Below are 23171 nucleotides of genomic sequence, written 5' to 3' on the forward strand. Positions count from 1 at the left end.
TCAACGGGCGGGATGATGCCCTCGCTCAGCAACCGGTCCAACTCGCTCTCAATTTTCTGCCGCATCAAATACGGCACAGCTCTGGCTTTGTGGTGCACTGGTCTGGTGTCCGGGGTGATGCGTATCACTACTTTGGTACCTTTGAACGTGCCGACGCCAGGTTGAAATAGTGACTCAAATTGCTGTAGGACCTGTGAGTATGAACTTCGCTCCACAGATCACATGGCGTGCACATCCCCCCATTTCTAGTTCATCTCAGCTAACCAGCTCCTCCCCAACAGTGCGGGACCATTGCCCGGGACAATCCAGAGCGGCAGCCGGTTCACCGATCCAGTGTGTGTGACCGCCAACATTGCACTGCCTAGCACTGGAATGATTTCTTTGGTGTACGTCCGTAATTAGAAACATAGAAAATAGGTGCAGGAGTAGGCCATTCGGTCCTTCGAGCCTGCACCGCCATTCAATGAGTTAATGTCTGAACATGCAACTTCAGTACCCCATTCCTGCTTTCTTGCATACCCTTTGATCCCCCTAGTATTAAGAACTACATCTAACTCCTTTTTGAATATATTTAGTGAATTGGCCTCAACAACTTTCTGTGGTAGAGAATTCTACAAGTTCACCACTCTCTGGATGAAGAAGTTTCTCCTCATCTCGGTCCTAAATGGCTTACCCCTTATCCTTAGATTGTGACCCTTGGTTCTGGACTTCCCCAACATTGGGAACATTCTTCCTGCACCTAACCTGTCTAAACCCATCAGAATTTTAAACGTTTCTATGCGTCTCAATGCGTTCTAGTTTGGGTCTGCTGGCTTTGAGTGGCCACAGCTTTTCGAATTGTTGAACACTCATGAGCGACTGGCTGGCCCCCGTGCCCAGCTCCATGCGTACAGGGATGCCGTTTAATAGGACTTTCATCATCATAGGTGGTGTTTTGGTATATGAGCTGTGAATGTTTGCCACATGAAGCCGCTGAACTTCAGCGTCCATTGATTTGCCCCAAGCGTCATCCTGCCTCGCAGACCCCTCATCTGTTTCATCCGCCTCGTATATTAGCCTGGTTACAGGTTCCTGCACATTCGAGCTAAATAGCCACTAAGGTTACAATTTCTGCAGACGAACTGTTGAAACCTGCAAGTCCTGGCAACATGTCTGCCCCCACACCTCCAGCATGAACTGAGATTCCCATTGTTGTGAACAAAAGAGCTGTTACAAGGCATTCCTCGCTGATTGTCCCTTTGACTGCTCTTGAGCACCCTGTTAGTGGGTGTCAATGGCCCCATCTCGGGCCGCATTGTCCACTGGGGGGGGCGTAAATGTCCGTTCAGCACGCCACTGTCTCTGTTGGAGACTTACTCTTGGGTCTATTGCTGCCTGGGGTGTGTCAAACTGCCCTTGTCTGCCTGTGGGGCTCTGTGTCGTGTTTATGATATTGACTCCCTGATCCATCGCCACGTTGGAGGCAGAATTGCGCACGTATATTATTTTGGTTTCCTCCTTCCCCGCCATATAAGTCTGAGCCATCAACGCCGCCGCTTCCAAGGTCAAGTCCTTGGTCTCAATTAGCTTTCTAAAAATCCCAGCATGACCGATGCCCTCAAAAAAGAAATCCCTTAGCATCTCCCCCCTGCAGGCGCCTGTGAACTTACAGAGGCTGGCCAAGCGCCGGAGGTCCACAACGAAATACAGTATGCTCTGTCCTTCCCGACGTCAGTGTGTATAGAATCTGTGTCGGTCCATGTGTATGCTGCTCGCTGGTTTGCGGTGCTCACCGATTATTTTGCTGAGCTCTTCAAAGGTTTTGTCCGCCGGCTTCTAAGGTGCTAGCAGGTCTTTCATGAGCGCATAAGTCTTAGCTGGTCAGCAGATGAGCACATCGCTTGTCGGCTGCTACGTCTCCCAGCCAGTCCTTCGTGACAAAACTCTGCTGGAGCCTCTCAATGAAATCGTCCCAGTCCTCACCAACACAGTACCATTCATCTGTGCTGCCGGTGGCTGTGAGGAGGACGCTAAGAGGCTGCAGGGTGATTTGGACAGGTTAGGCGAGTGGGCAAATACATGGCAGATGCAGTATAATGTGGATAAATGTGAGGTTATCCACTTTGGGGGCAAAAACATGAAGGCAGAATATTATCTGAATGGCGGCAGATTAGGAAAAGGGGAGGTGCAGCGAGACCTGGGTGTCATGGTACAGCAGTCATTGAAGGTTGGCTTGCAGGTACAGCAGGCGGTGAAGAAGGCAAATGGTATGTTGGCCTTCATAGCAACGGGATTTGAGTATAGGAGCAGGGAAGTCTTACTGCAGTTGTACAGGGCCTTGGTGAGGCCCCACCTGGAATATTGTGTTCAGTTTTGGTCTCCTAATCTGAGGAAGGACGTTCTTGCTATTGAGGGAGTGCAGTGGAGGTTCACCAGACTGATTCCTGGGATGGCAGGACTGACATATGAGGAGAGACTGGATCAACTGGGCCTGTATTCACTGGAGTTTAGAAGGATGAGAGGGAATCTCATAGAAACATATAAAATTCTGACGGGACTGGACAGGTTAGATGCGGGAAGCATGTTCCCGATGTTGGGGAAGTCCAGAACCAGGGGACATAGTCTTAGGATAAGGGGTAAGCCATTTAGGACTGAGATGAGGAGGAACTTCTTCACTCAGAGAGTTGTTAACCTATGGAATTCCCTACCGCAGAGAGTTGTTGATGCTGGTTCATTGGATATATTCAAGACGGAGTCAGATACGGCCCTTGCGGCTAAAGGGACCAAGGGGTATGGAGAAAAAGCAGGAACGGGGTACCGAAGGAATGATCAGCCATGATCTTATTGAATGGCCTACTCCTGCACGTATTTTCTATGTTTCTAGTACAGTCCATACACTTCCTCCTCTGGCATCTCGGATTGCGTATCCGGATCCGCGCTAGTCTGATTCTCATCCTCCACGTGGTATGTCGCAGCTCGCTTGCTCATCTGTGGACACTTGCGCTGGAGATGCCCCACTCTCAGACAGCCTTTGCAACTATATTGCTTAAATCGGCACTGCTGGTGCTGATTTCCCCCACAACGCCAACTCAGAGAAGCCGGATACATTCCCGCTGGCGGACTTTGGGCCGCCACAGGTTTCGCGAACGCAGCCGGATAGGCCCTGCCATGTGCCGTTCTGCCGAACGGCGAATCAATCGCATTTACAGTACTTGCCAAGGTTCAGTTCTTCACCGCTATTTACTTTAGACTCCGGTCCGTCATCATACATGATTGAGCGATCTGAATGGCCCTTTTTAAATCCAACTCCTCCACCGCCAGAAGCTTGCGCAGGATCACCTCGTGGTTGATACCGATAACAAAGAAGTCCCGCAGCATGTCTGCCAACACTGTCCCGAACTTGCACGGTCCCGCTAGACATCTCAGGTCTGCAACGAATTCCGCTGCGCTCTGGCCCTCAAGCTTGTGTATAAAACCTGTATCTCGAAATGATGATGCCATCATCTGACTTGAGGTGCTCCCGTACCAATGTACACAACTCCTCCTACGTTTTCTCTGTTGGATCGCTAGGTATGAGTAGATTCTTTATCAGACCGTAGATCTTTGAACCGCACACAGTGAGGAACACGGCCCGGCGCCGATCTGCATCGTCGACCCCCTTCATTTTGTTGGCCACGAAATACTGGTTCAAACGGCTCACAAAGTCTGCCCAATCTTCTCCCTCCATGAATCGCTCTAAAAATCCAATCGTGCTCATTTTGCAAACAAAGGTTCTTGTATTCTCGTCGCCAAAAGGTTCAAACTGAGTACTTTTAACTAAGGCTCAGTTTTATTTAGGCCCAAAGTGCCTGACTCTCAAAATGGCAGGCCTTTTATACCTGAGCAGCACCATATGCATGCTGGTCAGTGGTCTCCAACAATGACGCCATCTGGTGGCTACAAATAGAATGTACATACAAGACAGATAAACCCAGCAACTGCAGGCCAGTCAGTTTAACCTCGGTAGTGGGAAAGCTTTTAGAAACTGATCAGGGACAAAATTAACAGTCACTTGGATAGGGGTGGATTAATTAAGGAAAGCCAGCATGGATTTGTTAAAGGCAAATCTTGATTAAACAATTTGATCGACTTTTTTGATGAAGTAACACAAAGAGTTGATAAGGGTAAGACAGTTGATGTAGTGTACATGGATTTCATAAAGGCGTTTCGACTAAGTGTCACATAGGCATGCCAACAAAATTGAAGCCCATTGAATAAAAGGGACAGTGGCAGCCTGGATACAAAACTGGCTAAGTGACAGGAAACAGAGGGTAGTGGTGAACGGTTATTTTCGGACTGGAGGAAGGTATTCCCCAGGGGTCGGTTCTAGGACCACCGCTTTTCTTGATATATATTAATGACTTGGACGTGGTGTACAGAGCTCAAATTTCAAATTCTGCAGATGACACAAAACTTGGAAGTATAGTGAACAGTGAGGAGGAGAGTGATAGACTCAGGAAGACATAGACAGGCTGTTGAAATGGACAGATACGTGGCAGATTAAAATTAATGCAGAAATGTGTGAATTGATACATTTTGGTAGAAGGAATGAGGAGAGGTCATATAAACTAAATGGCACAATTTTAAAGGAGGTGCACGAACAGAGAGACCTGGGGGTTGTGTGCATAAATCTTTGAAGGTGGCAGGGCAGGTTGAGAAAGCAGTTCAAAAGGCTTACGGGATCCTGGGCTTCATAAATAGAGATATAGAATACAAAGTGTGGAAAGTATGATGAAGCTGCATAAAACACTGGTTCGGCCACAACTGGAGTATTGTGTCCAATTCTAGGCAACACGCTTTAGGAAGGATGCGAAGGCCTTAGAGAGGGTGCAAAAAAGATTTACGAGAATGATTCCAGAAATGAGGGACTTCAGTTACATGGATAGACTGGAGAAGCTGGGGTTGTTCTCCTTAGTGCAAAGAAAATTAAGAGGAGATTTGATAGAGGTGTCCAAAATCATGAGGGGAATGGACAGAGTAGATCGAGAGAAACTGTTCCCATTGACAGAAGGGTCGAGAACCAGAGGACACAGATTTAAGGTGATTGGCGGAACCAAAGGTGATGTAAGAAAAAACTTTTTTACGCAGCGAGTGGTTGAGATCTGAAATGCACTGCTTGAAAGGGTGGTGGAGGCAGCCTCAATTTTATCTTTCAAAAGGGAGTTGGATAAGTATCTGAAGGAAAAGAAATTGCAGGGCTACAGGGAAGGGGCAGGGGAGTGAGACTGGCCGAGAGTCAGCACAGGCTTGATGGGCCGAATGGTCTTCTTCTGTGCTGCATCCATTTTATGATTCTATGAAGTCCCGTTTACCCATCACCCTATGCTAGCTAACCTAAATTGGCTCTCAGCCCAACAATGCCTTGAATTTAAAATTCTCAACCATGTGTTTAAATCCCTCCCATGCTCCACCCCCTCCCTATCTCTGTAGCCTCCTTCAGCCCTACAATCCTCTACGAACTCTGCATTCCTCCAATTCTGACCCCCCCCACCCCTCCTGCTAATATCCTTCGCCCACCATTGGTGGCCATGTCTTCAGCTGCCTAGGCTCCACGTTCTGGAATTTCCTTCTCAAACTCCGCCGTCTCTTTACCTCTCTCTCCTCCATTAATACATTCTTTAAAGCTTACCTTTTTGACCAAGCGTTTGGTCCCTTAGAGGATGAGACAAGGGAATTAATAATGGGGAACAGGGAAATGACAAATATTTTGTATCGGTCTTCACAGTAGAAGACACTAAAAACATCCCAATAGTGGATAATCAAGGGAGGGAGGAACTTAATACAATCACTATCACTAAAGAAATAGTACTCGGTAAAATAATAGAACAAGTCCCCTGGACCTGATGGCTTGCATCCTAGGGTCTTACAAGAGGTGGCTGCAGAGATAGTGGATGCATTTGTTGTAACCTACTAAAATTCCATTGATTCTGGGGAGGTCCCAGCAGATTGGAAAACCACAAATGTAACGCCTCTATTTAAAAAAAGAGGCAGACAGAAAGCAGGAAATTATAGACCAATTAGCCTAACATCGGTCATTGGGAAAACACTGGAGTCCATTATTAAGGAAGCAGTAGCAGGACATTTGGAAAAGCATAATTCAATCAAGCAGAGTCAGCATGGTTTTATGAAAGCGAAATCATGTTTGACAAATTTGCTGGAGTTTTTTTGAGGATGTACCGATCTTGTGGATAAGGGGGAACCAGTGGATGTGGTGTATTTGGATTTCCAGAAGGCATTCAATAAGGTGCCACATAAAAGGGCGCAAGATAAAAGTTCATGGGGTTGGGGGTAATATATTAGCATGGATAGAGGATTGGCTAACTAACAGAAAATAGAGAGTCGGGATAAATGGGTCATTTTCCGGTTGGCAAACAGTTACTAGTGGGGTGCCACAGAGATCGGTGCTAGGGCCTCAACTGTTTACAATCTATATTAATGAATTGGATGAAAGGACCGAGTGTAATGTAGCCAAGTTTGCTGATGATACAAAGATGGGTGGGAAAGCAAATTGTGAGAACACAAAAAATCTGCAAAGGGATATAGACAAGCTAAGCAAGTGGGCAAAAATTGGCAGATGGAGCATAATGTGAGAAAATGTGAGGCTCTCCACTTTGGCAGAAAAAATAAAAAAGCAAATAATAATTTAAATGGAGAAAAATTGCAACGTGCTACAGTACAGAGGGACCTAAGGTTTCTTGTGCATGAAACACAAAAAGTTAGCATGCAGGTACAACAAGTAATCAGGAAGATAAGTGGAATGTTGGCCTTTATTGTAAGGAGGGTGGAGTATAAAAGCAGAGAAGTCCTGCTACAACTGTACAGGTTATTGTTGAGGCCACACCTAGAGTACTGTGTACAGTTTTGGTCTCCGTATTTAAGGAAGGATATACTTGCATTGGAGGCAGTTCAGAGAAGGTTCACTAGGTTGATTCCGGAGATGTGGGGATTGACTTATGAAGATAGGTTGTGTAGGTTGGGCCTATACTCATTGGAGTTCAGAAGAATGAGCGGTGATCTTATTGAAACATGTAAGATAATGAGGGGGCTCGACAAGGTGGATGCAGAGAGGATATTTCCACTCACAGGGGAAACTAAAACTAGGGGGCATAGTCTCAGAATAAGGGGCCGCCCATTTAAAACTGAGATGAGGAGGAATTTCTTCTCTCAGAGGGTTGTAAATCTAGGGAATTCTCTGCCCCAGATAGCTGTGGAGGCTAGGATATTTAAGGCGGAGATAGACAGATTTTTGAGCGATAAGGGAATAAAGGGTTATGGGGAGCGGGCAGGGAAGTGAGCTGAGTCCATGATCAGATCAGCCATGATCATATTAAATGGCGGAGCAGGCTCGAGGGGCCAAAAAGCCTACTCCTGCTTCTATTTCTTATGTTCTTATGTCACCTGTCCTAATATCTCCTCATGTGGCTCAATGTCAAATTTTGTCTGATAATGCTCTGTGACCTGCGTTTGGAACGTTTTACTACACTGAAGGCGTAAATTCATAAATTCAAGTTGCTGTTTTCAAAAGAAGAAAAAAACTTATTAAACGAAGAACGTAACCTCTTCTTGCTGTTTCTCTAATGTCTCTATCCTATGTAGAAATCCTTCTGCAAACTTCCAGTAATTTTGCAGGCTGCTGTCCTCTGGGTAATCAATTCCATCTGAAGTAACAGTGTCTCCCCTTGGCTGACAATTTTCTACCAGACTGTTTGATAGTCTCTCAGCTTAGAAAGAGACAATAGCAGATATAAAGGTGAACATAAGCACAAGAAACCTCAAATATAAAGATATTGATACCAACATAACATTTGCATTATCCTGAAGATAATGTACAGTTTCACAGGCACCTATAGTTTATTTTGGTCTCCGGATGGAGTTGAAGCTGCCAAGGCCGCATTTATTGCCCATCCTAATTGCCCTGAATAAGTAGTGATGGGTGTTCTCCTTGAATTACCAGTCTTTGTGGTGATGATGTCAGGTGGGGAATTCCAAGATCATGACCAAGCGACAATAAAGGAACGGCGATATACGTCCAAGTTAGGATCATGTGCCACTTGGAGAGGAACTTTGAGGTGACAGTGTTCTCATGACATTACTGCTCTTGTCCTTTTCAGTCATAAGAGGTTTTGGAGATAGGACCCTCCATCAAAGGAAGCTTGGCAAGTTACTGCAGTGCATGGTGTAGTACCTACAGTGGCAACAGAATGTCAGTGGCGGAGGGAGTAAATACTGAATTCAGTGGCATGGGCACTGCTTGATCTTGGATGGTGCTGAGCTTTTTGAGTGTTGCAGTGGCTGTGCCTATCCAGGCAAGTGGAAAGTATTCCGTCAGAGCCCTGACTTGGGTCTTGTAAACGGTGTTAGGACTGCAACTGCGTGGGAGTCTGAGCCAGCCGGGATCCCCAACCGGATCCAGTGACGTTTGTCTAGTAAAATGTAGCAGCTGCAAACTGAACGTTTGCACGGGGTCCTCGCAGAGAAAACGCTGGCCCTGCCTGTAGATTATGGAGAGGCACTGAAGATACTGTTGCACAGTACGCAGCTTCTGCCCTGCTCATGCAGCCACGGTATTAATATGGCTAGTCCAGTTAAGCTTCTGGTCAAGGATGTTAACAATGGGGCACTCAGTGATGGCGGTGCCACTGAATGTCAGGGGAAGTGTTTGGACCGTTTCTTGTTGGAGATCATCATTACCTGGCACTTACGTGGTGCAAATATTGTCTCCCACTTGTCAGCTGAAGCCGAGAAGTTATCTCGGTCTGCTGTAGGCTAGCGTAGGCTGCTTTAATATTGTAGGAGTTGTGAATGGATCGGAACACTGTCAAATCATCAGTAAACAGCCCCACCCTGACCTTATGGCAGCTCACCCAAGTACCTGCTGCTCATATGCTAGGTTCAATATTGAAGGTACCAAAGCTGTGCAAGGTCCTATTCTCACCTGACATCCGCACACATGCAATTTCCTGCAGGGGCCATTAGGTGATGATTAGGAATGGGAACTCTCGCTGGACTTGGGGTGTTGAGGCCAACTGTACTCAATTATTACATGGAGCTTCCTGATAGCTCAGCCGATAAATGTGCCACCTGTGGTGGTATTCAAGCACAGCACAAGAAAATCTGATGGTTTTAATCCCCAGTCTGTGTTGAGTTAATTCAACACTTCAGGCAGAGGTGCTGGAGGGCTACTGATGCTTATACATCCCTTTCACAGCATGAGTCAGTGAGAGGAGGGAGAAAAGTGAAAGAAAAAGGCTGCATTGGTAGCATAGGGACACAGAAAAATGGTGCCAGACAATGATGATCTCCAAAAAGGTTCAACTACCTCCTGTGACCTTCAGTGGCAGTAGCATCACCGTGTCACCCACCGTCAACATCCTGGGGCAGGGGGCTCTGACTGAATTAAGCAACTCTATGACAAATCATGGGTCGCTGACTAAAATGCCCACAGCTAATCTCTGATCTCAGCTGGACTGCTGGGGCAGGCATTCTGTAAAGGTGAAGTGCTTTTCCCACAAATATTATTGGGTGAGTCATCGTGAGCTGCTTTCAGGCACAACTAACAAGGGGATGAAGAGCAACAGATGCCTATCTCACTCTCCTTCCTGGAAAATATTGCACAACACTTGAAGAACTAGAGGGAAGGGAAAATATAAATTAACAACTGAGAGAAAGCCAAATACTGCATTGCACTGGAAAATACAATCTACATTGTATTAATAGAGACAATAGACTTGACCAACTCTTGCTTCTTTTGGTGGGAGAGGTAAGTAAGGTCTCTTTTGGGACAAGTTGACTTCAAAGTGGTATGTTTGGCAAGAGGAAACTTTACCTGAGTCAATCCTCTACAGCAGACTCAGTCATGCGATAACCTGAGGCAGGCAGATCCACAGTACTCCAGAATGGTTGACAAGTCAACCCAACTCCTTGAAAGGATTTTGAGGTATAGGCCAATCACTAGGGACTGGGATTCTTCCCATTTGCCTCCAGATAATTCTGAAAGCCAATGCAACGAAAAGGGTAGTCCAAGTTTGACAAGCACTGGGAAGCTTAGCAGTGCTTAGTGGTGCTAGGTAAGCTGCCTGGTTTTAGCTCATACTCTTGACATACACACGGGGATTCTCTAGGCCGGGGAATTGCGTAGCGCCCCGTTGGGCCAGGGAGCGCTAACAGGAGTCGTTCTCCCCCGAAGCCTTGGCTCTTGCGAAACTGTGGCCAAGTTCTCAGAAAAGTGGATGCTGTTCTACGGGGAGGGACTGAGCACTCTACACAAAGCAACTCTTCCTGTGTGGCCTTCTCAAATTTGGTTTGGAAGCATGGTAATGGATTTGGTACATCACATATTTGTTGACCATCCCTAGTTGCTCTGAGAAGGTCCTTCTAGGAATGATTTTTTTTTAACAATTGATTGGCTTGATTGGTCAATTCAATTTAGAGTCAACGACATGGTGTGGTTTCTAGTTATACCAGTGAAAAATCACTGAAAAAATACTGATGATTATATCTGCACCATTCTTTAATAAAGACTAAAAACAGGAACTTGTCAGTGTACTTACTTATTAACTTGCAACTCTGTAGAACAAAGGTGGCTGCCTTCCTTTGCTCCTCATCCTGGGATTCAGCTACTATTTGGATCATAAGTGGAAGCCCATTGCTCTGTAGTAGCTGATACTGATGCGCCTCTGAAAACAAACATTTTGGTTTTACTGTTTGTGTTGATTAACTAATAACAAATACAAGTTGCCACAAACAAAACTCCAAGCAGAATCATAGAAAAAGGGCATGTCCCAAACTTCAACAAATAGGAAAAACTTATATGTTGCATAGTTTTGCAAGGGGTAAAAAGTATACTTAAAACCGAAATAAGGGTATGGCATGAAATCAGTTTAATGGGCGCAGCTCGTGCTTGGGTGCTTATCTTTAAAAACTGCAGACCAAGCTGGAAAAGCCAGAGCAAGGTTAAAACTGTTGAGCACATTCCAATAGACTGAGGTCGGCTCCACATGCAATGGGGAGATGGAGAGGCTGCGAAACCACTCAGCAGCCAGTCTGATAAGAGTTAACGAATCAATGTAGCTCCGCTAATGGTAGGCCAACCGGTGGTCGTAGATGATTGTACACGAGTACCTCACACCTCGGAAACTGTATAACTGTGTGAAACCATCATTCGAGGAAGGTCCTGTCTTAGGCTAAGACTGTGATGCTTCCCCTGCATATGCTTGAATAAAGATGGTAAAGTGAATCCAAGATTTCGTCTGATCGATTCCATGGTCATTATAAATGCCGGTGTCAATTCTTTATTTTAGGGAATCCACCTTGAAGAAGAGAAGTCTTCTTTTTACCCCAACAGTTTCATTATTATATTTTGCTCCTTGGTTCAATGGAGCAGTTATATTGCCTGATGTGGCAATGAGACTGGGACATTAATGGTACTTATCGTGCTCCTACTGTCACTCCGGCTGAGATCTATTAACTCTGCTCAGGCCACGGGATCAAACTTGGGGCCTTCGACGTCTTGGTTCCATGTAGCAATCACAGGCCTGATTAGAAGCAAATCATTCCTCTTTAATCCAAGTCACACACATCTGTTTGAACCTATCTCACTGGAAGATTTGGTTGCCCGGCAAAATTTTCAGGAGCCCAAAGCACTCATCCAGCCTCTCTCCACTCTATCTCACTGCACTTCCCAATTGAGTAATAATTTCCACACAATTAAAAGAAAAAAAATAAATGAAGACGATTTTCAAATGTTGGAAATCTGAAACAATAACAGAAAATGCTTTCATTGACATTGTTTAATTCGCTGCTACTTTTCTTCCAGGAACGCCAGCCTTGAAGGAGTGTTATTCCCCTCATCATCGTAATTTCTGTTTGTCTCTTTTATCCAGTTCACCTTCATTGTTACTTCTTCTCTGTGTATTTTTAGCCTTCCTATCCCTTTTATACTGATTCTATTTAAATGCTTCTTCATTTTTTCAATTATGATGATGGATTACACTCAAAATGTTAATTTATCTGTTCTCTTCATAGATGACAATCAATCTGCTAAGGACTTCCAACAATTTCTGGGTTTGTTTGAGGAAGATTTTCTCAGCATTATGTAGAGTATAGCACAATTGTAAATGCACCTAAATGGTTTATGATTTTGTTACATAGTGCATTAAGGAAACTGTTCCAACAGTAACATATTGCTGAAATAAAAATAGAAAATGCTGGAAATCTCAGGTCAGGCAGCATCTGTGGCGAGAAAGCAGAGTTAACGTTTCGGGTCGATGACCCTTCATCCGAACTGGGAGTGTTCAGAAAGAACGGATTCTTAACAAGCACTGAAAGAGGGAAGGGAAGAAAGTACAAAAGGGAAGGTCTGTGATAGGTTGGAAGACAGGAGAGATTAGAGAGACAAAAGGGATGATGGCCCAAATTCAAATGGTAATGACGAAGGGTCATCGACCCGAAACGTTAACTCTGCTTTCTCTCCACAGATGCTGCCCGACCCGCTGAGATTTCCAGCATTTTCTGTTTTTATTTCAGATTCCAGCATCCGCATTATTTTGCTTTTGTATTAGTAACATAGTGCTGCTTGATTTTAAACATTTATCATTTATTACTGTGATCAGCACATGTTTGCTTTTCCGATACAACTTGTATTTATATAGTGCCTTTAATGTAGTAAAACGTCCCAAGGCACTTGACAGGAGTGTTATAAGACAAAACAAATAAATTTGACACCGAGCCACATAAGGAGATATTAGGACAGACTTGGTCCAAGAGTTAGGTTTTAAGGAGCGTATTAAAGGAGGAAAGAGAGGTAGAGGCGTGGAGAAGTGTAGGGAGGGAGTTCCAGAGCTTAGGACCCAGGTAGCTGAAGGCATGGCTACCGATGGTTGAGTTAAATACTTTTGATGTTAAATACTTTTGACTTATATGGCGTACATGATTTGGGCTATCCTTGGTCTGCAGAATAGCCTACTTTAGTACACATCCATTAAGTGTTGGAGTGTCATGTCACTTAAGCAGAAGAATATTAGCTTTAGCTCCAACTGACTACACTCTGTAAAATACAATAGGAAGAAAGGTAGTCAACATACACAGCAAGGGAGGATCAGATAATGGAGTAGACAGAAAAGATTGGGACAACATGCGAAGGAGTACTTTAGGGATGGGAAACTCCGAGACTCTGTGCAGTAGGTATATAGAGCTCAACATCTATGAAGTGGGCAAGAACGGTATCACAGGAGGTGATGGCAAAGTGGAGCGAGAGATTATCCATGGGGACTGTGGAATAACAGGGTTTGATGGGGTGGATGTCATTTTTCATTGCAAGCTTTCATATGTTCGTATCTTTCTACCATTTTGAAAGAAAAGGCAGACTTACATTTATATAGCAGCATACACGACCTCAGGACATCTCCAAATGCTTTACAGCCAGTAAAGTATTTTTAAAGTGTAGTCATTGTTATATTGCAGGAAATGCAGTTACCAATTCGCCTACAGGAAGCTCCCACAACAAAAATGAAATAAATGAACAGATCATTTGTTTTACATGTAGGTTGAGGGATAAATATTCACCAGGACACTGGGGCGATCTCCCTTGTTCTTTTTGAAAATAGTGCCATGGGATCTTTTACATCTTTTACAGAGGGCAGAAAGGGGCTTGGTTTAACTGAAAGATGGCACCTCCGACAATGCAGTACTCCCTCAGTACTGCACTGAAGTGCCAGCCAAGATGATGTACTCATGTCTCTGGAGTGGAGCTTGAAATCACAACCTTCTGACTCAGAGGTGAGAGTGCTACCACTGAGCCAAGACCAAAACCTTGTTGCGTGTCGAGATTGAAGAACTCTGTACAAACAGTTAAACTTCACCAGCCAGAATGATATTTGGTGGCCAAAAGGATATTATAAACACTGACCACTTTGTTTCCCCAGGCCAGGCCAGGTCCAAGACCACCCCAACCTCTGTCGTCGAGCTACAGTACGCAGACAACGCCTGCGTCTGTGCACATACAGAGGCTGAACTCCTGGACATAGTCGACATATTCACTGAGGCGTACGAAAGCATGGGCCTTACGCTAAACATCCGTAAGACAAAGGTCCTCCACCAGCCTGTCTTTGCCGCACAGCACTGCCCCCAGTCATCAAGATCCACGGCGCGGCCCTGGACAACGTGGACCATTTCCCATATCTCGGGACCTTTTATCAACAGGAGAAACATTGACAACGAGATTCAACACTGCTTCCAGTGTGCCAGTGCAGCCTTCGGCCACCTGAAGAAGAGTGTTTGAAGATCAGGTCCTCAAAACTGCCACCAAGCTCATGGTCTACAGGGCTGTAGTAATACCCGCCCTCCTGTATGGCTCAGAGACATGGACCATGAACAGTAGATATCTCAAGTCGCTGGAGAAATACCCACAACGATGCCTCTGCAAGATCCTACAAATCCCCTGGGAATACAGACGAACCAACATTAATTAGCGTCCTCAACCAGGCCAACATCCCCAGCATTGAAGCACTGACCATACTTGATCAGCTCCGCTGGGCAGGCCGCATCGTTCGCATGCCAGACACGAGACTCCCAAAACAAGCGCTCTACTCGGAACTCCTTCATGGCAAACGAGCCAAAGGTGGGCAGAGGAAACGTTACAGGGACACCCTCAAAGCCTCCCTGAAAAAGTGCAACATCCCTACTAACACCGGGGAGTCCCTGGCCAAAGATCGCCCGAAGTGGATGAAGTGCATCCGGGAGGGCGCTGAGCACCTTGAATCTCATCGCCGAGCACATGCAGAAATCAAGCGCAGGCAGCGGAAGGAGCGTGCGGCAAACCTGTCCCTCCCTCAACGACTATCCCACTTGTGTCAGGGACTGTGGCTCTCGTATTGGACTGTTCAGCCACCTAAGGACTCATTTTAAGAGTGGAAGCAAGTCTTCCTCTATTCCGAGGGACTGCCTATTTGATTTTTTTTGATTGATGATAAACAATGACCACTTTGTTTTACTGCTGCTCCCAACTTAATTCATAAGTTTTTTAAAAACTACTGCTTTTCAAATGACAAAGCATTCTGGTGCAGCCTGGATTGGAGAATTTTAAGTTCTAATTGAGGTGTATAAAATTATGAGGGGCCTAGATAGAGTGGATAGGAAGGACCTATTTCCCTTAGCAGACAGGTCAATAACCAGAGGGCATAGATTTAAAGTAATTGGTAGAAGGATTAGGGGGCTAAGGAGAGCTTTTTTCACCCAGAGAGTGGTGGGGGTCTGGAACTCACTGCCTGAAAGGGTGGTAGAGGCAGAAACTCTCACCACATTTAAAAAGTACTTGGATATGCACCTGAAGTGCCGTAACCTACAGGGCTACGGACCAAGAACTGGAAGGTGGGATTGGGCTGGATAGCTCCTCGTCGGCTGGCGTGGACATGATGGGCCGAATGGCCTCCTTTTGTGCTGTAAATTTCCATAATTCTATGATTGCAACACCATTATGTAGTTGGTCAAATGTTTCCAACTGTGATGTCCAATTAGGTGATCTGAAGCAGACATCTATTAAGAGGCTAGGCACTTGTCCGCATGCCCAACACGAGACTCCCAAAGCAAGCGCTCTAGTCGGAACTCCTACACGGCAAGCGAGCCCCAGGTGAGCAGAGGAAACGTTTCAAGGACACCCTCAAAGCCTCCTTGATAAAATGCAACATCCCCACCTGCCTGGGAATCCCTGGTCCAATACTGCCCGAAGTGGAGGAAGAGCATCCGGGAGAGCGCTGAGCACCTCGAGTCTCGTCGCCGAGAGCATGCAGAAATCAAGCGCAGACAACAGAAGGAGCGTGCGGCAAACCAAACTCCCCACCCACCCTTTCCTTCAACCACAGTCTGTCCCACCTGTGACAGAGACTGTAATTCCCGTATTGGACTGTACAGTCACCTGAGAACTCACTTTTAGAGTGGAAGCAAGTCTTCCTCGATTTTGAGGGACTGCCTATGATGATGATGAGGCACTTACTCTGGTCACATCAATACACATCAATATTGGCAGATGCATGGATGCAGATCACCTGCCTGTCCTCCTGGTCAAGGAAAATTAAGAACATTGAGGCAGTTGTGAGAGTAGAAGATAAAATCATAGGAGTAAAAAAGTTTTAAAAAATGCGTCAGATCACTACTGTTCAACTTTTGCTTCTGTGGGAAAAGACAATAAAATGTAATAGCGGATGCCCCAGTAACTCGTGTGTAAAGGTACTTCCTAATGTAAAACTAGATCATACAGAGCAGGATATCCCAGGTTCAAATCCCAGACTTTGTCAAGTTAGCTGCTCTCAGCTGAGGCTACAGAAGGCTTGAAAACATCTGGGTGAGAGAGAAAGAGGGGGGAAAAAAATGATGTTTGCGATCAAGTGACAAAAAGCTGGACAGCGACTTTCAGGCCCTCAAGGCATCCCAAAACGCTTTACAGCTAATGATGTATTTTTGAAGTGTAGTTACTGTTGTACTGTAGGAAATGCGGAAGTCATTTTGAGCACAGCAAGCTCCCACGAACAGCAACGTGATAATGACCAGATAATGTGATGTTGATTGAGAGATTGAGGACACTGGGTACAACTCTCCTGCTCTTCTTCGAAATAGTGCCATGGTATCTTTCACGTCCACCTGAGAAGGCAGATGGGCCCTCGGTTGAACGTCTCATCCAAAAGATGGCACCTCTGACAGTGCAGCACTCCCTCAGCACTGCACTGGAGTGTCAGCCTAGATTTTTCTGCTCGAGTCTCTGAAGTGAGACTTGAACCTACAAACAACTGACTCAGAGGCAAGAGTGCTATTAACAGACCCACAGCACACAATAGATGAATGTAAGATTGGGCTTAACTGTGATGCCTTTGTGGTGAAATAGTCTGCCCACACTCACTATCTAGGCTCACACTTGAGGAATGGCCACTTGGGTGGGATTCTAGGGTAGTGAGTGGAAGAATCCTTGGGGTAGAAATGCTCCCACCCCATTTCGGTGTTTTTTACCGTAGCTGCGTTTGTTTGGTTTGTTTTGTCCGGAAGTCGGTGTCAATGGGGGCGGTGACTACACCTGAGGGGCAAAGACGCAGCGGTGACAGGAACTGAGGGGCAGAAGTTGGGGGGCAGAGCGGAGCGACCACCGCGATGACGTCATCACGGCGCCGCATCACCACGGCTCTCCCCTTCACTTAAAGGGGAAAGCCTTCGCAATTTTTAAACTTTGGCCCACTGGGCCACCAGTGAGGGTTTCTGCTGGGCCAGCTGCCTGGCACCCAAGAGGGGGTGCCAGGCTGCCTACTGGCAGCCCGGCCAAACCCGGGGGCATAATTGTTGGGCCGGCATGGCAGTCGGCACGACAAAAAAAAACGATGGCGGCAGCGAGCCCGCTCCTTTAAGTGAAGCCGCACCGCTGCTGCAGAAGGCCACAGCGTCACTGGACCACCGGGGGAAAGCTTGTTTTGGCCGAAGACTTTCCGAAGTGAATGTCGCCATTGGGGGGGATTAGATCGGTGTTGCGTATGGTGATGACATGCTTAACACCAATCGGCAGCAGCAGAGCAGTAAGGGTAGGATCGGGGCACCGCCGGGGCAACTCGGACAGCCATTCCACTCCACAGCATGGCCGTCGATTTGCAGTGGTAACAGGCCTAAGGAAAGAGGCAATTTCGGCCCCCTTGCCTCTTTAGTACAAACATTAGGGGGGAAATGTTATGCCTCGACAGCACATCTTATAACATAATGAGATCCAGTTAAATCATTTACTAAATTAAAATTGCTCACTGTCCACATCATGGAAGTGAAATCTACTAAGCTGTGCTTTTTTCGGACAAGTGATTTATATGTTCACATTCACACTGTTTTGTTTTGTGCACAAACAGCATTTCTTGGCAATTGAAACTCATCAATTTCCGACAGCAGGGAACATACCCATAATGCAATTTCCTTAATCATTTCCACTTAAGTTTTAGCTAATTTACTCTTTCACTACCAAATTAAATTTATAATATATTTACAAATTTGTAGCATCATTATAATAAAGCATGCAGGCTTTGATATTATGCTGTGTGAATACTGATATGTCAACATTCATCCACTATTTTAACGGAAATATTAACCCATTTATTTTAAACTGACTAATACTATTTTTAAATAGCAAAAGGTATTTCATATAAATGTATTAAGTATTCACATGCCAAACTTCACACAGCATCAACTCAAGGCCATACAGATTCTGCTAATACTTTTGCCAGGCAATGACCATCTCCAACAAGAGACAATATAACCACCTCCCCATGACATCCAATTGCATTACCATCGCCGAATCCCCCACCATCAACATCCTGGAGAATCTTAACTGGACCAGCCACATAAATACTGTGGCATCAAGAGCATGTCAGAGGCTGGGTATTCTGCGACGAGTGTCTCACCTCCTGATTCCCCAAAGCCTTTCTATCATCTATAAGGCACAAGTCAGGAGTGTGATGGAATACTCTCCACTTGCCTGGATGAGTGCAGCTCTAACATTCAAGAAGCTCGACACCATCCAGGACAAAGCAGCCCGCATGACTGGCACCCCATCCACCATCTTCAACATTCACTCCCTGTACCACCGGCGCACCGGGCTGTAGTGTGCACCATCTACAAGATGCACTATAGCAACTTGCCAAGACTTCTTCGACAGCACCTCCCAAACTCGCGACCCTTACAACCTAGAAGAATAAGGGCAGCAGGAACATGGGAACACCAGGACCTCCAAGTCACACACACCATCCTGACTTGGAAATATATCGCCGTTCCTTCATCGTCACTGGGTCAAAATCCTGGAACTCCCTCCCTAACAGCACTTCACCTTCACCACACGGACTGCAGCAGTTCAAGAAGGTGGCTCATCACCACTTTCTCAACGGCGATTGTGGTGGGCAATAAATGCCAGTCTTGCCAACGATGCCCACATACGGTGAATACATTTAAAAAAAAATCAAATCCATGATTTTTCCATCTCAGCTTGGATATTTGACTTTTTTTCCGCTAGTCTTTTATTGCCCCCCTTTTCATTTTGCAGCAGTGGTTTGTGAGACCAACTGCAACATTCCAACTTCTGCCCTTACTGTAATCAGCTAACTCGGAGCAGACCTATAGGTCTTTATTGACCCAGTTACACACTACCTTCGCCAACTGAGCTACCAGAGGAGGCAGCTAATGTATTTGCCCACTCAGCCATTGCGGACTTGACTCTCTAAATGTTACCAAGGAGATCAGAGATCCTACCAGAAGTGGTTTAAAAATTATTTTAAAAAGACACATTACGCATTGCTGTGAGAAGATTCCAATGCTTATTAATAAGATTGCAAGGAGCCTGTGAAACCTGGAGATCCGGCTGGGATCTGGGAAAACTCCCCATTTTCAATTTTCTTTTGGACTTGTAATGCACAAATCTGAAAATAATACCTCAAGACAACTGGAAGTTGCTTTGGGAGGGGAAAATGTTTTTGAATTTTGTATGTTGTGTATAGAAGACCTCCACGAGGCAGAGTACTGTGAGCTAAACTTAGTGTGACCTTAGTCTTCTTTATTACAACTCGAGTGCCTAAACAACATGGCAGCCAACCTTTTATACTGGCCCTGCACGTGTGTGCAGGTGACCATTAGGACTCCAACAGTCGCGCCCTCTGGTGGCAAGTATTACATAGTTACATACATAACATCACTCCCCCCCAAAGTCTTCAGTACAAGTTATTTACAAGTTGAGGCGATCCAGAGCCCTTCGCTCCCTGGTTGATCGTCAAGTTCAAACCCTGCCGTATGTGAGTTGGCTGGACCATTGCTGCACTGCACCGCGGCTGGTCTGACCGGACTGTCAGAAACAGTGGGTTATCCTTGTGATTGACAGTGAGGTTGATTGCTGGTTGGGTATGTGTTGGTGGATCGTCGATGGTGATGTCCTCTTCAAGTTATTCCTAGTTGTCAGTAAATCGTAATTTGGTCTGATCTAAATGCTTTCTGTACGTTTGGCCATTTAACAGTTTGATTATAAACACCCTATTCCCTTCCTTGGCCAAAACAGTACCAGCAGCCCACTTGGGACCATGACCGTAATTCAGGACAAACACAGGGTTGTTAACATCAATGTCACGTGAAACAGCCACTCGATCGTAGTACATGTTCTGTCGGTGTCGCCGGGTTTTCACGTGATCATTAAGATCTGGGTGGACTAGTGAGACCCTGGTTTTGAGGGCTCTCTTCATGAACAATTCTGCCGGGGGAACCTTGGTGAGCGAGTGGGGTCGTGTCCGGTAACGGAGCAGAATGCGAGACAAGCGGGTCTGCAGGGAGCCGTCCGTAACACATTTCATGCTCTGCTTGATTGTTTGGACTGCCCGCTCCACTTGACCGTTAGACGCGAGCTTAAACGGAGCAGACCTGACATGCTTGATGCCATTGCAGGTCATAAACTTGTTGAATTCCGAGCTGGCGAAACACGGTCCATTGTCGCTGACAAGGACGTCGGGCAAACTATGGATGGCGAACATGGCCCGGAGGCTTTCAATGGTGGCTGTGGACGTGTTGGATGACATGATTATGCATTCAATCCATTTGGAGTAAGCGTCCACAACTACTAAAAACATCTTTCCTGGACAACGGTTTGGAGGGCCATGACCACAGACTCAGTGGCACCTCCCTTGGTGTATTGCTCAGTTGCGAGCAAGTGTTGCACTGATGCACGCATGACTCCAAGTCCGAGTCAATACCGGGCTACCAAACGTGCGACCTGACAATTGCTTTCATCATGACAATGCCTGGGTGGGTACTGTGTAGGTCGCATATAAATGTTTCCGTGCCTTTTTTTGACAAAACCACGCGATTACCCATAAGAGACAATCCGACTGGATGGACATTTCATCTTTGCGTCGGTGAAACTGCTTAATTTCATCTTGCATTTCCCCAGAAATGGCCGACCAATTCCCAGTGAGGACACAACTCTTTACTAATGATAGCACAGGATCCTGGCTGGTCCAGGTCCTGATCTGGCGAGCTGTGACGGGTGACCCCTCACTCTCAAAAGCATCCATGACCAGTAGCAAGTGTGTGGGCTGCGCCATTTCAACCCCAGTGGTGGGTAATGGTAGATGGCTGAGAGCATCGGCACAGTTTTCAGTGCCTGGTCTGTGGCGGATAACATAGTCATAAGCGGATAATGTTAGTGCCCATCTTTGGATGCAGGACGAAGCATTGGTATTTATACCTTTGCTCTCTGAAAACAGCGAAATGAGCAGCTTGTGGTTAGGTTCAAGCTCAAACCGAAGTCCAAATAGGTATTGGTGCATTTTCTTAACCCCATATACACATGCTAACGCCTCTTTCTCGATCAAACTATAGGCTCTCTCAGCCTTAGACAGACTTCTAGACGCGTATGCAACTGGTTGGAGGTTGCCCGATACATTGGCTTGCTGTAACACACAGCCGGCCCCATACGGTGAGGTGTCACAAGCTAGCACTAAATGTTTACATGGGTCATAGTGTACAACTAACTTATTTGAACATAGCAGGTTCCTGGTCTTCTCAAAGGCTGTTTCTTGAGATTTGCCCCAAACTCAGTCGTCACCCTTACGTGGCAACATGCGCAAAGGCTCTAACAACGTGCTCAACTCGGGTAGAAAGTTACCGAAATAGTTGAGGAGTCCCAGGAATGAACGTAGCTCCGTCACATTCTGTGGTCTGGGTGCATTCTTGATGGCCTCTGTCGTTGAGTCCGTGGGCCTGATGCCGTCTGCTGCAATCTTTCTCCCCAAAAATTCGACTTCTGGCGCCAGGAAAACACACTTCGAGCCTTTCAGCCTGAGTCCCACTCTGTCAAGGCGACTTAGAACCTCTTCCAGGTTGTGTAGATGTTCGATGGTGTCACGACCAGTGATCAGAATGTCGTCTTGAAACACAACGGTACAAGGAACAGATTTCAGCAAACTCTCCATGTTTCTCTGGGAAATGGCTGCAGCCGAGCGAATCCCGAAAGGGCACCTATGTGTTGACCTGTAAACAGCCCTTTGTGTGTGTTGATGCACATCAGTCTTTTCGGAGATTCAGCCAGCTCCTGTGTAATGTAGGCGGAGGTTAGGTCCAACTTGATGAACGAATTCCTCCCCGATAACGTTGCGAACAGGTCATCCGCCTTGGGCAGCGGGTACTGGTCCTGTAGTGAGACTCGGTTAATCGTTACCTTGTAGTCTCCACAGATTCTGACCGTGCCATCGCTTTTCAACACCGGAACAATTGGACTGGCCCACTCATTGAACTCGAATGGCGGTATGATTCCTTCGTGTTGGAGTCTGTCCAGTTCGATCTCGATTTTCTCCCTCTTCATGTACGGAACCGCCCGAGCCTTGTGATGGATTGGCCGTGCATCGGGGCCTAGATGGATCTGTACCTTGGCGCCTGTGAAGTTGCCGATGCCTGGTTCGAATAGCGAGGGAAACTTGCTCAGCACTTGAGCACACGAGGCGTCATCCACTGAAGATGGTGCTTTGATGTCGTTCCAATTCCATCTAATCTTTTCTAGCCAGCTTCTGCCGAACAGCGTTGGGCCATTGCCTGGAACAATCCACAACGATAGGTCATGCACAGTTCCATCATACGATACCTTCACTGCCACACTTCCAATGACTGGTATGAGCTCTTTGGCATAGGTATGCAGCTTTGCATTAATCGGGCTCAGTTTGGACCTTTGTGCTTTATTGCCCCAGTTTCTCGAAAGCCTTCTGGCTCATTATTGACTGACTTGCACCCGTGTCCAACTCCATGGATACTGGAACTTCATTTAATTTGACTTTCAGCATTATAGGAGGGCTTTTGATGGTGAAGGTATGTTGAGTTGCCTGTGCTGCGTGATCCGCGCCGGATCGATCATCCTCTGCCACGTAGTATGTCGCAGCACGTTTGCATGTTCGCTGGAGGTGCCCCATCATTGCAGCCTTTGCACACATAATGCTTGAATTGACATTGATGGGCCCAATGATTATCCCCGCAGCGCCAACATGGTGCTAATGGATTCACATTCAGTCCCGATGGCGGACTCTGAGTCATCACAGGTCTTGCAGCCGTAGACGTATAGGCCGTGCCATATGCAGTTCTGCCTGCTAGCAACGTCATTTTATGCACAGTACTTGCTG

At 46.2% G+C, this 23171-nt stretch overlaps 1 protein-coding gene across 14 annotated transcripts in view; it reads right to left on the bottom strand.

Moving 5' to 3' along the window:
* terb1 (telomere repeat binding bouquet formation protein 1) overlaps positions 1-23171 on the bottom strand; it is a 235388-nt gene that overhangs the window by 125005 nt on the left and 87212 nt on the right. For all 14 annotated transcript variants that reach the window (XR_011596397.1, XR_011596396.1, XM_070898307.1 and 11 more), the window contains 2 exons: positions 10569-10694; positions 7576-7739 (listed from right to left, as the gene is read on the bottom strand). Coding sequence is in view for 12 of the 14 variants with exons in the window: in XM_070898307.1 (XP_070754408.1) it covers positions 7576-7739; positions 10569-10694 (290 nt within the window). In the remaining 2 variants the exon portion in view is untranslated. The remainder of the gene's footprint in view (positions 1-7575; positions 7740-10568; positions 10695-23171) is intronic.

Source organism: Pristiophorus japonicus, chromosome 13 (assembly GCF_044704955.1).
Source record: "Pristiophorus japonicus isolate sPriJap1 chromosome 13, sPriJap1.hap1, whole genome shotgun sequence".
In the NCBI taxonomy this organism is placed as follows: domain Eukaryota; kingdom Metazoa; phylum Chordata; class Chondrichthyes; family Pristiophoridae; genus Pristiophorus; species Pristiophorus japonicus.